A 14,961-nucleotide genomic window follows, 5' to 3' on the forward strand; every position below is an offset into this window, starting at 1 on the left:
TTCTGGCCTCAGTTTCAAGGTTTGTTTTCTCCGTAACCATGAGACCAGAACTTCATCCACAAAAAGCAAAGTAGATGTTGCAAATCACTTGTGCAGTGAATTGAAATCCCAGTTTTTCATTTCGGTTAGGTTTTTTTTTGCAGCTTTGGTTTTCAACCTTTGTCCTTGGTGGACATTCTAGATTTCAGTTAGTACGGGGATTTCAGTCGTTTCCAGTGGGGCCTTGGAGAGAGCATTACATTTCCTGTGGTCAGTCCTTACTGAGGGAAAAATTGTAGTTTCTGATTCAGTTAAGAGTGGGGTTAAGTCAAATTTGGTGGCTAATTACGTGCATGAGGATGTTTCTACTGGCTCACCTAAACTTTTACTTGAAGTACTTCCAGTACTGTTTTCAGGAAAACAGAATAAATTAGAGGTAATGATATGCTTTTAGCTATCCTGTCTGACTGAAGAACTTTGTCTATAGATTTCTTAGTTCAGAGACTTTCTATTATTTTGCATAAAGTAGATTTTGTGATTGTTGCTACCTCTAGGTAATGATATTAAGAGATAAGAGGTGATAAGCGATGATAGTGCTTTGGTGTTGCAATTATCTCAAATTAGATGCATTCCCATCTGCTTTTTAGTGTTTGCCAGTAGCAGAGTGATCAGATTCCATCAGAAATTAATTTTAAAAGCCTCCAGTAAGAGATTTCTCCAGAGATGTTACAGTTGTGTCTCATTCAGGTTGAAATTCTGAGGGCCTGAATCAGATTCATGTCTTTAAAATTACAACTTAAAGGCGAAATTTTGTTAATGCCATTTTTGTCATTTTGGAAAAAAAGCAAGCAAGCAGCAAAACCAAGTAATTAGTGATTACATAGTCTGTGATTTAATATTTGCAGTTATTAATAATATGATAGGAAAATTGTATGGTGAATTTGGAGTGTTCTTGCTTGGTTAGAAACTGCAAATCAGTTTATAGTCTTTCATTTTAAATAGTTTATTGGTTTTTTTTGTATAGGGTGGAGCATATCATGATCCACACACAGAAGATGGAGCATCTACTAAGGAGAATAGAATTCTGTATAATGACCCTGTTCCGAGAAGAGTTGGCAGCTTTTACAGAGGTAATTTCATGGTGGATCTTTCAAATTTAATCCAGAATTTTAGCATAGAATAGAAATTAAGTACTAGAAATTGATACAGAGAATTAACATGAACAACTAAAAAAAGTTTATTGGAAAAATAATTGTTACTCAGCTTTCAGAGGGTGAGTTTGCAGGAACTGCATTGGTACCCTGTTGTTTATTTGTAAATGATAACTCCCTTTAATTGGAAAGTACATCCACTGCAGTACCTTGTAAAGCAGAATATAATTTATCAGGGCAAAATGAACAAAATTAATATTACCAAAGTAGGCAGTTAATTAATATTTTAAATTTTTATTTTCAATTCTTACAAAGACTCTATTTATACCTGTGCACTTGTAGCACGTAGACATACTTACTGATCTGTTTCAGATACTGTGTTACATGGAAGTGTAAGTCTAGCTTCAATGGCTTGAAACCTGGGGCATTTCTTTTGTTAAGACTTAATAAAGATCAGGGTTTCCTTCAAGCAAGAGCACACTTATATAATTCCAGTTCAGAATTAGTAGTAATAATAATAATAATTATTATTCCAGTTCAGCAGCAATAATAATAATAATAATAATAATAATAATAATAATAATAATAATAATAATAATAATAATAATAATAATAAATAACATATCTGTGTATGGACACACACAAATGGATCCTGTTCTGTTATGGCACACAAAAGATGGTGGTTTCTGAGCAGCTGCCTCATGGCTAAACCTGGGTAATTGTTTCAAAAAGATGATAAGAGGCTAATTACTGTCCTGCAAGTGTTAGGAGGCTTGTGGGGCTCCCCTGAACCTTAAGAAGTCCCAATCAGCTGAAATTCGATTATGAGTCACTTAATAACCTTAAGTAGAGTCACAAATCTCCCTGTGATCCTCTTCAGGTTGATCACTTGGCTGATGCCCTGATTTAGACACGTTAAAATCTGACAATCCTTGCGAGTGTCCCACTGCAATATTGAAACCTGGGAGCAGAGTTAAAGCTTGTCCTGTTTGGAGTGATGCTTTTGAGTGTTTGTGTTGCAAATGCAACAGAGGATGCTTAAGAATTCTCAGTCCTGAATTGCTTTCATTAATCTATAAAAACCTCCTAAAGTTGTACATGGATTATCCATCTTTTTTATATACAGTGAAACAAAAGTTCCAAAGAAGAATGACTTTCATAAGTCATGTGCTAAAGAAACTGCAGAGCTGGGATTTATTCAATTCCTTGTTATAAAAAAGAGGGTTTTTCCTCTCCCAGCTTTATCTATCAAACAAATATATTTTAGATGGACTTAATTATTGCTTTGGGAAGATGATATTCTATTTAAAGTAATACTTTGATAACAGTATATGCAAATCTGGTGATAATAATATATGCAAGTTACTATGAAAAGGGTAAATTCTTATTTATATGAGGATTTATATTTATCTATATTATATATTTATATAAATTTAACCTTTGTATTAGAGCAGTATTTATTAGCATATAGTTTTGTGCTACAGCTTGAACAAAATCTTACAGATGCTGCTTTCACAGACTGTATAATGTGATGCTGCATTAATGTTCCAACTAGTGTCTGGTTAATTTTTAATCCAGTGCAAGTATTTCTAGTGATATTCATAATTCTAATAAATTTATGTTCTAGATCTGTATATAGTTGTGTATTTTTGAAACCACAGTATGTCTGCTTGAAAAAGACCTAATATCTAATTTCAATGTTTTTATTTTTAGTGCATTATCTCTTAGTTACACCAAAAATCAAAATTTTTTTCCAAGATGGGTGCTACTTTTTTTCAAGTCTAAAGTGAAGACAAAGTGTAAGCTGTAGTATCTCATGTCTTTACTAACAGTATTCCAACCTCTTCTTCTCTTTCCTGTTTTTAAATATCAATCACACTTAGAGCTCCCTACAAAGAGAAGTGTTCTCAAATCTAATAACAATTTACCCAAGTTCTGATGATGGTCTCATTTTTCAACCAATATTACCCTGCCAGGATCACAAAAGTCAGCTTTCTTTTCAGTCGTACACAAAATGCAACCGTGTCTCTGCTCTCCTGGTACTGTTAGAGGCAGAGGGGAAGCAGAGGAGTGGGAGCTGGGATTTTTGGCAGAGCTCAGTGTACATTGTTGGCTGTTTCTCTGTTCAGTTCCATCTCCGCGTCCAGAGAGTACCTACATAGAAAACAATGTGTCCAACAGAGCCTCGGTGTTACCAGCAGACAGCAGCACGGTGACAAACCACCCCAAGAGACAAACCACCTTTGACACCTGGTGAGTTGTGATGTGCACACACGTGTAGAGAACGGCAGGAAAAAAAAAAAAAAAAAGTGGTTTTAACAGGAGGGCCAAAAACCTCATGCTTTTCTCGAGATTTGCAGTTGTCCATGTGCTTAGTTGCTTCCTCCAGCCATACCAGCATAGCATGGCATGTTTTCTGTTCCCTTTTGAGCAGCAAGGAATCCTGCATTGCACCCAGGAATCCTGCATTGCACCCATAACATGAATGCATTAAGGTTGATATGCTTTTGTCCAATCCTTCACAATTTCCATGCTATTAGTCTTTAGTTAAAGATAGTACAAAGTGCTTGTGTGTGCAGTATATATAGAAATTTGTGGATTCCAGAAGCATGAATTGCTGGACAAGTGGAAAAAAAATATCAAAATGCATGTTTGTATATATAAAGTACTATATTAATGAAGAATATTTTCACCCTACAATGGGGACCACTGCTCTCTTTGTTTATACACAGAAGGAAATGAATACATTCTATGGGAAAATGGATTAAGCAACATCTTAATGGTGTATATTGATTTTTAAAAGATTAAAAGCATCACATGGCTCCATTACATAACATAGAGCACCTTAATTATGCTAATGAAATGACAGCATATACATAGCTTTGCAGGACTCAAAGGGAAATAGTTTTGTTTCTCTCAGAGCTGTTTGGCTCTAAAATACTCTTAATCTTATACTTTTTAAAATCACAATAAAGCATATTGAATAAAAATAAGCAGATGGAGCTTCACAGGATTGGTGAAAGGAATGGACTGCATACATTTGCATGGTTCAGCTATGCTTTATACCACTCTCTGAAACCCTTCTCTCTGAAAGGGACATAAAGTCATGCTATCTAAACTGTTTCAGTGGTTCGTTGACTTAATGTATTTTCACACAAATAACCAGAGAATTACGTGCTTAAAGAGAAAAGGGGGGTGGTGGGTGGTGGACACTTGGTACTTTCAGGTGTTATACCTCTGTCAGTAATAGAAGATGTTTACTCCAGAACCCTTCTCACCTGCTCTGATTCACTAGAGTCTGCTTCCTGTCCTTCAGTAGCTCCACCTACATCCATTTTCTGGAATTAGCTGAGGAAACCGGTCATTTATGTAAAACGGTGGTACTTATGTTGTGGCTTGTGTGGCTAAAGAAGGTATTTATTCCTGCTGTTGAACCCTTTGACCATTTTACCTTGTCCTTCGTATCTGGATCTTTCTATCTTGCGTATAACATAAGACAACTGGAATCTTCTTTTGCTTTATATATCGTTCAGCAATATAATGTCTTGACTGCAAAGAAACATATAATGTTACTTTAATTCTGAATTGGAAAAAACAGTGTGTGTTATTAGAGCTGGTTGGGAATATTTTTTATGAAATTTTTTGTTGTTGTTTGTTTATAATGCCAAATTACCAAAACCAAAACTTTTTGAAGGAAGTGGCTGATAACCACTTTTATTGTGAAGATTCTTCAGCTCCAGGATGGAATTGCCAGTCAAAACCAGAGATACTCTCAAAATAACAAATATTTTGGAGACAGCATTATTTTTTAGAATGCGAGGAACTTGAGTGCGGGGTCTTTGTTATTTAAACCAGAGGCTCGAACCAAAATCTTAGATCTAACAAGTGAGTGCCCTAAATCAGAAGTTAGAGGTTATTCTGGAGGTCATTGTCTGGTTCCCTTAATGTAGTCTCTTGAAGCTGTTTCATCTTGTTAAAACAGTGAAAAGACCACAGAGGTGCTGAATATGGCCTTGTGAAAAAGGCCCTTCATTAACTTTGAGACAGTTAGATTTAAGTCCTTGCTCCAAATTACTCAAATATTTTCACAAAGTGGAACAGCTCCTTTGAGAGAAGAATAAGCATTTCTTCTTATGAAATGGAAGAAATAGCAGTAGCTGCAACACCAAGTTACTGCTATTTTGGCATATACTTACTTTTATTTTTTCTTTTCCTACTCCCAATTTTCCTGAAATGTTTCCTGCCCAGCTCTACCTGCTAACTCTGTTCAAGTTGTCCTGGCAATGGTCTAATGTTGCAAAATTGTTCTGTGCCATAAATGCAGCTTAACCCGATTCCTGAGTAGTGAAGAGTCTGTGTTCCTCTACTTCATTTTCTGTATAGAAGTTGTGTAAGTGCTTATGAAAATGTTGAAAGCTCTGATGGAATGTGATTCTGCTTACATCAATTTTATGATGAAGTAAATATTTGATGTTTGAATGACATACCTAACTGGTACATGACAATTCATTTCGAATTATGAGTGACATGTATTCCACCTGGACTTGCCACTACTGTAAAATATTGCTTCTCATACTATTGCTCTGTGTTGCCTTTCTTCTGTCAAAGATTCTGTGAATGTTTGCTAGACTGAATTGTCACAGATGTTCCCCTGTCTTTGTGTGCATTTTTTTGCTCTGTCCCCACTGTCCTGCCTTTTAAAATAAAGATGTTATAAACTTGACTTTTGTCATCAGATTTTACTCTTAAATTACTAGATCATTTCTGAACTTCAAACAACTTGATTTGAAAAAAGGCAAATTTTTTATCCTTCTTGAAATTTTTTCTTTGCTTAGATTTTAATTTCCTGTAAATTACCTTAAACTTGCTCAATTTTTTTTTTATTGATACAAGAATAAATGTTTTATTCTCTTCTACTCATAAAAGCTTTGTCCTGAGCTGGGCAAAATCACTGGTTATAGGCAAGATATTTAATTATATTCTGCCAGTGTGCCAGAATATTGGCCTGAATTATCTTTACCAGTGTCATAGTTCAAAATATCTCTTTAGAATCAATTTCAACTTGCAGCAGTGTATCTCACATCATCTTGGAAGTGTTTGCATTGACTGCTTACAAGATACCTGGGGGCTTCTGGAAAGCTTTTTAGTTTAGACTTTTTATGTCCATACAAATGTAGTCGTGCTATGACAAGCAGCTTTTATATCTTCTCTAGCATAAGTCATATATTTCTGCAAAAATAATAAAGGGGAGGAGCTATATGTATAATATTACTGTTTTTATATGTGTATAATATAAACACACACAAAATCTGTCATTCAAGAAAAGAAAAAAAAAAATCTCATTCTTACAAGAGTAAAAGGCTTAAAACTTTATCCACTGTCAAGTTTCAAGGTTCCAGAATATGGTTTTTTGTAAACAGGACTTGACTGACTTTTACATTGCTGTGTCAGTGTCAGTGTAGCATTATAGTCACAATTCCTATTCTTCAAAGTAAAAGGTTACCAGCATCTGAACAAATTAGTTTAGAGCATGTTCAGCTGTGTGTGCAGCATGACTGTTGCTGCATTATAAATATTTTCCATTTCTTTAATGGAATTTGTGAAAAAAAATCAGGAAATTGCAAATTCTGAATGGTATTCTGTATATGAGATAATAGATCTGGGGTTTATTCCAATTAATAAATCCTCCTTTTCCACATGATAAAATTAAAAAAATTGCAGCTCCAACAGAGTTCAGATTTGATCTTTTTGATTTTAAGCTTTCAATGCCAGACTTTTAGACCATGACGTTTTACTGTGGGCTTCAGTTTGTGGGATTGAGATTCTTATCTTGAGCTATTTGAATTGTTTCATTCCTCTCTGACATTTTCTTGCCTTTGCTGAATGGTAACTGTGTGACTGCCCCTTAAGGGTCTTACTTTGACTAAAACTAAAAGGTAACTTGGAGAATCAGTGTTTGTCATTTATCTTCAAAGAAAAGTTCTGCTATTTCAGTAACTCCTTCATGAGACAAAAACCTTACTCATGTAATTATGTTTGGATCCGTGAAGGGAGTAGTACATGACGGTTTCCAAGCCAGGCTACCTGCTGAGATTAGGGTTGCTGAAGAATAACTAAAATAAGCATGAGGAATTGCCTCCCAAAAAGAGCTGTCTGCAATAGGAATCTCTCTATGGCAGCATGAATGCAACATGCTTCCCATTTTTTTCTTTTTAGTTAATGTGAAAGCACATCAGCTTGCTTGCCACATGCATGTTTGCTGCTACACCTCATTGCACCTGCATGAAGCTGGATACCTTTCCTACTAGGGGTAATAAATAAGAGTGATAATCACAGAATTTCTGTTTGTACTTACGCCTTTTCCAAGTTTTTCAGCCCAGAATAACCAATGTGTTCTGTATTACATGTCCTAAGCATGAAAAAGGTACACAAAGATAAAATAAGAAAGCACAGCACATTTTGCCTTCTGTTTCTGCTGGAGAATGAGCTCTCTGAGTGGGGGCTCTTCTCTAGGGCTACTCCTACTTGTTACTAAAACAGACAGCACATAAAAGACTCTGGTGGAACTGTTTGCTTTCAGGAGCTGAAGCTTTATGCAAAACACCAAGATACTTGCAGTATGGTGTAAGAGTTTAGTGTTGTGTGACTCTACAGATTTTTTTTCATAATCCTAATTTTTTCCTGTACTGTCCATTATCTGAAAATCATCTTTTGGGATGCCTAAATTATCCCAGTGTTTCATCATCGATCAAAATGTTCTGCTCTATTTTTACACAGTACAAAATCCTGGTGTTGAAGCTTCCTGCTATAATGCTATATATGTTCACTCTCTTCACATAATGAGCATGTGTTTTGAAGCAGTTGCTTTTCAAGGTCAATGCTTTTTCAGACAACTGTACTGCAATATGAGTCATAGGAGTTAATGACATAAACCATTCAGTACGAAACCACTGGCTTTTGGGTAAGCAGCAATTGAAAATGAGCAGTTCTCAGCCCCTTATTTTCCAATTCTCTCTGGTCACTGTAGCCATAAAAAGGAAATGATGGTGCAGAATTTCATTTCTCTCCTCTCTGCTCAGCTGCTGTGGAGAGCAGTTTTCTCATCCAGGTTCACTGGGCCAAAGGAAAGAATCACGCTTGAGTGAATCTCTGTCTAAAACTATGGCAAAAATTGTTCCAAGCTTCACTCTGAAGATTAACTTCACCTGTTAAAATACAGCATCTCCATTTTGGAATAGACTTTGTAATAGAAAAGCTATAGCAAGACACTGAAAAATGTTAAAGTGACCTCCTGGGGTCTTGCTTATGATCTGACACTGGTTCCTCAGTGGACAGCAATCATGGGGTTGATAATTTGCACTGGGGCTATGGTTTGGGATATGCTTGCAGCTGTGGATGCACAGGAGCTCCTTTGGGGAAAGGCTCAGAGGATTCTTAGCCCCATTTACATGACTTTCTGAGTACAAGCAGGATACTTGGGGTGTATGGTTTCCTCCCACTTTTCTAAAAAGTCAAGTAAAAATCATTTAGTAAACAATTCTGCAGGTGTTCTGTGTTATGTCAGACTCCTGAGTTCACTGAATCTAAAGCTATCTGTAGTCTTTTACTCTTTGGCTTTCTCCTTGGTGCTTTAAGTGGCTTGTATAATAATGCCTTACACCCATCACACTACTCACAGTAGTACCAAATACAGGGACATGACAGCAACAGGAATCCTCAGTAATCCAGTATATTTAAAATACCTGTTATAAGTATAATAATTACATTAAACTCCAGTTTTTTTCCTGTAGTAGTGTTGTAATATCCACATTAAATGTATGTTGTCATGCACCTGAATGTATTTTCTGCATCTAGATATAAGTTCCCAAAAATCTAAATTAGGAAAATTTCTACCATACTTCTTGCCTATGAATCTTTTTGCTAAAACCATTCTCTTAATGAACAGTTGCACTTTATTACAGGATTTAAACACTGCATGCATTTCTATTTAGAGCCAGGTAACATTTCAAGCTTGAGGTTGTTTTGTGTAGAAATTGAAGAACTGATACCACCTATCAGAGTGAAGATGGTTTTGTCAATAAGGAGGATGACTCCAGTGATTTCTAAAACAATTACGTTTTTCACATTTATTTGGGAAAAAAAAAAGTCAGCCTGGCATGTTGTAGCAGCTGAATCACCAGCTGATAGCATAGCATTTAAAGCCAAAATTAGAAGCCAGTGACAACTATATTAGACAGTTAAATGTTGCTACATTACAGTTGCTCCAAGAAAAGCTGCTCCTGTTTGTCATACAGAGCCCTTAAAACAGTGGCTTTGCTTTAGGTTTTCCATCAAGACAATGGAATAATTTCTTTTTTGTTTTCATGCAATTTAAGCGTGAAAAGGGACTATGAAATGACCCAGTATGACTTTCTGTATGCTAGTTGCTATTATATGTTGTCCATCCTCTGGGATCCAGGCCCAGAGGCAGACTTGGTGGCTGTGTTTCTCCCAGATGAGTATTAGGTCCTGATTTGAAAAGTCAAAGATGGGAAATGCGCTTCATTAAGGAGTTTGTTCTGGCAGTTAATGATGTTATTGTGAAAATCAGTGCCTTATTTCTAATATGACTTCTTAGGCTACATCATCCACCTACTTGTTCTTGTAATAGCTTTGCCTGTTAGTTCCAAGATTTTTTAGTATGCTGGAATTTCTTTCTGGATAAGTAGTTGTGCGTCATGATTAAGGAAACTAAATATTTGAGCTGGTTTGGGTGTGTTTTTTAACACACTAAAGAGATTGAAATCTCTGAAAATATTTCTGTGATGCTTTCCTGCACCATTTTCAATTTTCAAGCTCTTTTAAAGGGCACTAGTACTGCAATCAGTTATGTCTCACCACTGTCCTTGTAAACCATCTTTTTACCCTGTATAAGTACTTTACATACATGGTATACTGTGTATATTGAAAGTAACGTGTTGTTTATCAGCTGTAGTTGCTTCTGACGTGTAAGTTAAGAGTTAAAAGGCAGAAATTCAGTCTTCAGGCAAGTCACCTGTTCCATTTTTGGGTCACCTCCTTTTGCCAGCAGTGTCTCACGCATAGCAAACTAACAGAAGGTTTTAAGTTGAAATGGACAACAGTAGATCCCCAGCTTCCCCGGTGATAGATTTGGAACCATGTCAGCAAGGGTCAGGAAGTGCAGTTGAAAGTGGTTCTCTCTGGCCAACTTTGCAACTCCTGCTTCTCCAGCAACAATGGATAAACTGGACCTGTGCTTTGGTAGCTCATCGCCATTTGTATGTTCTCTCAGATATGCTTTTCATTTTTCTAAAAGACCTTGTGTGTGATATTTTGATTTGAGTATTAAATTCCGGCTTAAAAGAACACATGCATGCTTTCCTTTTCCCTAAATAACTATTCATTGGTTTAAACTAATCAATTTACCCTAACACTGTGTACCTCCTATCCCTTGTAATAAATCTATCCGGTATTTGTGTAGTAACCCTGGAACCAATGAATGCTAAAACTTTAATTATCTTTTTACTTTAATCGATAATTTACATTCTTTGGCATCAGATCTCAGTGTTGCACAGAATTGACAAAGTAATACCATAATAAAATTTCTCTTACAATACCTTATTTCATATTTAGGAAAAGTCCTGAAAACCTTAACAGTCACTCAGAACAGCTCAAGGAGAAAGAAAAGCAAGGTTTTTTCAGGGCAATAAAAAAGAAAAAGAAGAAATCTCAAAATGTAAGTATGCAGCATTTCTAGTAGAAGAATTCTTTTATTTATTTTTAATTATACCATTTTAGTATGCTAGATTAGTGCAGTACCTTTGTATTATTTATGATTATATGTGTATACACTTCTTTTATTATCTCTCCTCACCATATGAAAATCAAATTCTTCTCCTGTTTAGGGTTGATTTTTCTGCCTTTTCAAATATTTCTTCACTTGCTAGTCCTTACTAGGACTAGAAAGTGAAGAAATCCAAACTTACACCTTTGTTTTCATTCAGATTCTTTGAGAGCCAGTTTTGATGCAAGTTTTAAGATGACGTTGCAACAAATTCTTTTTCAGGATATGGTGATACCATTCCAAGAATAGTAACTTCATTGCTGTGTGTCCCCAGAGCTTGAATAGTTTCAGGCACCCATACAGAGAAAATGAGACTGTGACAAATGAGAATTCTTTCCAGTCTTTTTCATGGAACTGTCTTAGTAACAGCCACTGTCTTCTTGCTGCATTCCATGACTGGAATAAGGATGATGTGTCTTAACCATTCTTAAGTGTTTTATGTTTTGTTGAGGGAATGGATTGTGGCTTTTGTTATTCAGTATAAGTCTTTGGTGTCTCACACATTTTTACAGTTTCATAAAGTTGTTGGGAGGGAGAAAGGACTGTCTTTTATCAGAAAGTAGTATACTAACATTTCACAAATTTTTATAATAAAGATATGCCTAATAACTGAAGTAAACTAAACATAATCTCATTCTTAAATGACAGCTCTGGAAACAGTAAAACATTTAAAATAGTAATGTTCCCGTAAGTGTAAATGCAGTTATAGCTTTGAAATTCTCAGAACTGAGTAAATCATGCTTACTCCTGGCAAAGGGGAGTGACTTAATGAAAATATTTACTGTCAAGGAGTGAGGTGATAGGATTGGGAGTTGGTGGAGGGCTGATCTGTTGAAAATTGGGAGAGAGGAGTGATTATCAGTCTTTTCATTGTTTTGGGTTTTTTTAAATTTCTTTGAACTGTGTGGAACATGTGCATATGTATATTAACTAGCACTCAGAAATGCACCTCACCTTCCTGCTGGGTGAGATTTGCAGCAGTGGCATCTACCACTCCTTCTGAACTTGTTTACCCTCATACCTGTATGCAGCTCAAACATGATCATTTGTCTTAAACAACTGAAATGCATGTCTAGATTATAGACATAGCTATAGTTATAGCTCAGGGACTGCTTGATACCAAAATGTCCATGTAAGGATAACACCTAAGGCCAATGGTTCCAGTGATGCATTTTCTAGGGGGGAAAAAAAACAAAAGGTGTTCAATTTGCATTGCTATATCATACTCTGATTCCAGCCATGCAGACGTGGTGGCACACAACACTCCAACAGCTCAGCTGATAGCTGGTGTATTGATTTCCTCCCCATTAAACTGTGTGAAAGAAATACACACTGGATTGTGTTGCCTCTGAAAATCTGGCATTTTACAAAACACCTGAATCAAAAGCTCCTTGATCTATAGCTACCAAAACCATCACTGATTACAAGCTGAGGCAGATTTACATATAATCCTTACTGCTGTTTCTTCTCACTCTTAAAAAGAGGGGTGGAGAGGAAGAGAGAGAGAGAGAAGGGGAAGAACTCTGTTTGCTACTTAGAGGTGGTATCTCACAGAAATATGAATAAATTAGTGAAATAATATAGTGATACAATTCTTTCATCCTTAGCTACAACCTTGCTGAGATCAACTTGGGCTCTGGATCAAACCAGAGCCAGAAAAACCTCCTTTCATTTCCATTTGCAGCTGATTACCAGGACAGTACCTAGGCATAGACTGTACTGCTGATGTGTGTACAAGTGTCTGGCTCAGACACTGGTCTTTATTCTTCTTCATCTCTTAGTTGAAGACATCTACCTAACACTGGGACAGTCTTTAGGATCTTCCAGCACAAAAAAAAATTACTGCCTTCAATTCAGCACCAGATTTGGTGTTAGTAGTAAAGTTGTTCACAGAATATATTATTAGCTCTTCAACTACAAGTACAATGTTTTCTATGAATTCCTATTAAAAGTTTTAATAGACAGCTTATTACTACCCAAGGTTTTTTTTCTGAGACCCACAATTCATGTAGAGTCCTACAAGTATGAAATTCCAGTTATTTACTCAAGCACAGACTTTCAGCAAGAAATAACAAATGAGACCTGGGGACTGTCACAGAGCTAGGAAGCACATAGTAGCTAGCTGTTATTTACTTCTGATATCCTTTGGCAAGTCTCATTTGGCTGGTGATCATCATCACAGGAGTTGTAAAAGATACCTGAAATTGCATTGAAGACATCTTAGTAACATCATTCTCAAAATATCTAATAGCCTAGAGTTGATCCCAGTTCCTGACACTTCTTCCTGCAGGTTGCTCCCATGAATCATTCTCCCTCGAGTTCTCCAGTGCAGCACTCGTGGGTTAGCAATTGTTACTGCCTGTTATGGGAATTCTTTGCAATATTGTTTTTGCAGAGCTGTTCTTGCCCATTCTCCTTTTCATCGTTTGAAGTGTTTTAGTAATGCAGCAAAAGGTTTTGAGGATTGTTAGAATCACAGTTTTATGTCATTTGCCACCAAACTATTTGATAGCCGTGAGGGTTGTGCACAGTGCCAGCAGGCACTGTCTTCAGGGGAGCCTGAGTTTTGCAGATTTTGGCACTTATTTCAAGCTATGGGTCTGAAGAAATTACCTGCTTTGGAAAAAACAGTTTCAGGTGAGAATTTCTCTTAGCAGTGCTTTCATTTCCTTTTAATTTACTGAATTTGAAACAGGAAATTCTTCTGACCATAAAGTTCCTGAACATAAGCTATGCTAATTATTGATTTTCATTAACTTGGATGGAATCTAGAAGCTGGGAAAGTTGTTTGAAAGCCCATGCTTTTGGTAGTACACTTGTCATTGTATTTAGTCACATAATAATTCTATTGCATAATAAAGATTTCTTCTGCTAGACAGGAAAATGCAAGGCACTGTATATGTGTCCTATGCTTATTTGCACCTGAGCAGGAGAGAAACAGACCCATTTATGGTTCTAGTACCTTATAGTTCTGTTTGTTGTTCATTCATCTACTGGTAAACTCTTTGGTTGTGCTCCATAAATAAAAATAAACCAGCCACTGTACTTGCAGCTATATGTGAAGCAGCTAATGGCATATTTAAGTTAGAACTGAAATAATTCATCTTGGAGCCTTAGTTCTTATTGCAAGTTAAAAATAGAAGGGATTTTTTGTCCCAAGAGTAACTATCAACTGCTCATTCTGAAACCAACTCCTGTTATTGTTAGTGGATCTTTAATATTTTCTTTATATAAAAATAAGAAATGTCATACTCTTTTAGGTCATTATCAGAAATACAAATGATTGCCAGAGTTACAGGATTTAATTCAAAGCTCAGTAAAGTCAACAAGATCTACCAGTTATTTCCAAAAGCCTTTGAAATAAATATATTCTGTATTCCTAATGAACATATATATAAGAATAGGTGTGCTGATCATCTTTTTACATGCTTTCTATACATTGAGTTCCTTGAGTTTGTTCCATAGGCTTTTTTCAATCATTATTGTATTTTCCAAAAGCAAATTATAGGCTTGATAACATGTATTGTTGAATTATCAAAAAAAAAAAAAAAGTTAATTTAGTAAGGGGCAGATCTCTTGAATTGAAATATTATGCATTTAGTTTTTGTGTCTTATATTGCAGACAGACTCAACCAACGGCGAGAATCCAAGCATCAAGAAATCCCTCTTTCCTCTTTTTAATTCAAAGAATAATTTAAAGCATAGTTCTTCTTTGAAAAAACTTCCTGTAGTCACTCTGCCAATGGTATTAATTTTTAAGTACAGTAACAGTGTAAAATGCTCCAGTAAATTTGTTTTACTGACTACAGCAGCATGTGGTTTATTTTCATGGTATCACTTTCTCTTCATGCCAGTTAAGTATCTTGGGCCAGTTCAATAAATTTAAGTAAAATTGGCAGTTTTGTTGAAACAGATTGTGCCTAAAAAAAAATTTTGGTAGTATTTGATGTAGTGAAAATGTAACATACACAGTTCCAGAGAGAATGA

The 14,961-nt window shown here is 35.9% G+C and overlaps 1 protein-coding gene across 3 annotated transcripts in view; it reads left to right on the top strand.

Annotated features, from left to right (window-relative positions):
* CDKL5 (cyclin dependent kinase like 5) overlaps positions 1-14,961 on the top strand; it is a 132,693-nt gene that overhangs the window by 107,974 nt on the left and 9,758 nt on the right. The window contains exons 13-16 of one of the 3 annotated variants that reach the window (XM_038158527.1): positions 1,004-1,109; positions 3,260-3,383; positions 10,764-10,866; positions 14,576-14,719. In XM_038158527.1, coding sequence (XP_038014455.1) covers positions 1,004-1,109; positions 3,260-3,383; positions 10,764-10,866; positions 14,576-14,719 — 477 coding nt within the window. The remainder of the gene's footprint in view (positions 1-1,003; positions 1,110-3,259; positions 3,384-10,763; positions 10,867-14,575; positions 14,720-14,961) is intronic. The other 2 variants (XM_038158621.1, XM_038158716.1) reach the window with 2 other exon arrangements.

Source organism: Motacilla alba, chromosome 1 (assembly GCF_015832195.1).
Source record: "Motacilla alba alba isolate MOTALB_02 chromosome 1, Motacilla_alba_V1.0_pri, whole genome shotgun sequence".
NCBI lineage: Eukaryota > Metazoa > Chordata > Aves > Passeriformes > Motacillidae > Motacilla > Motacilla alba.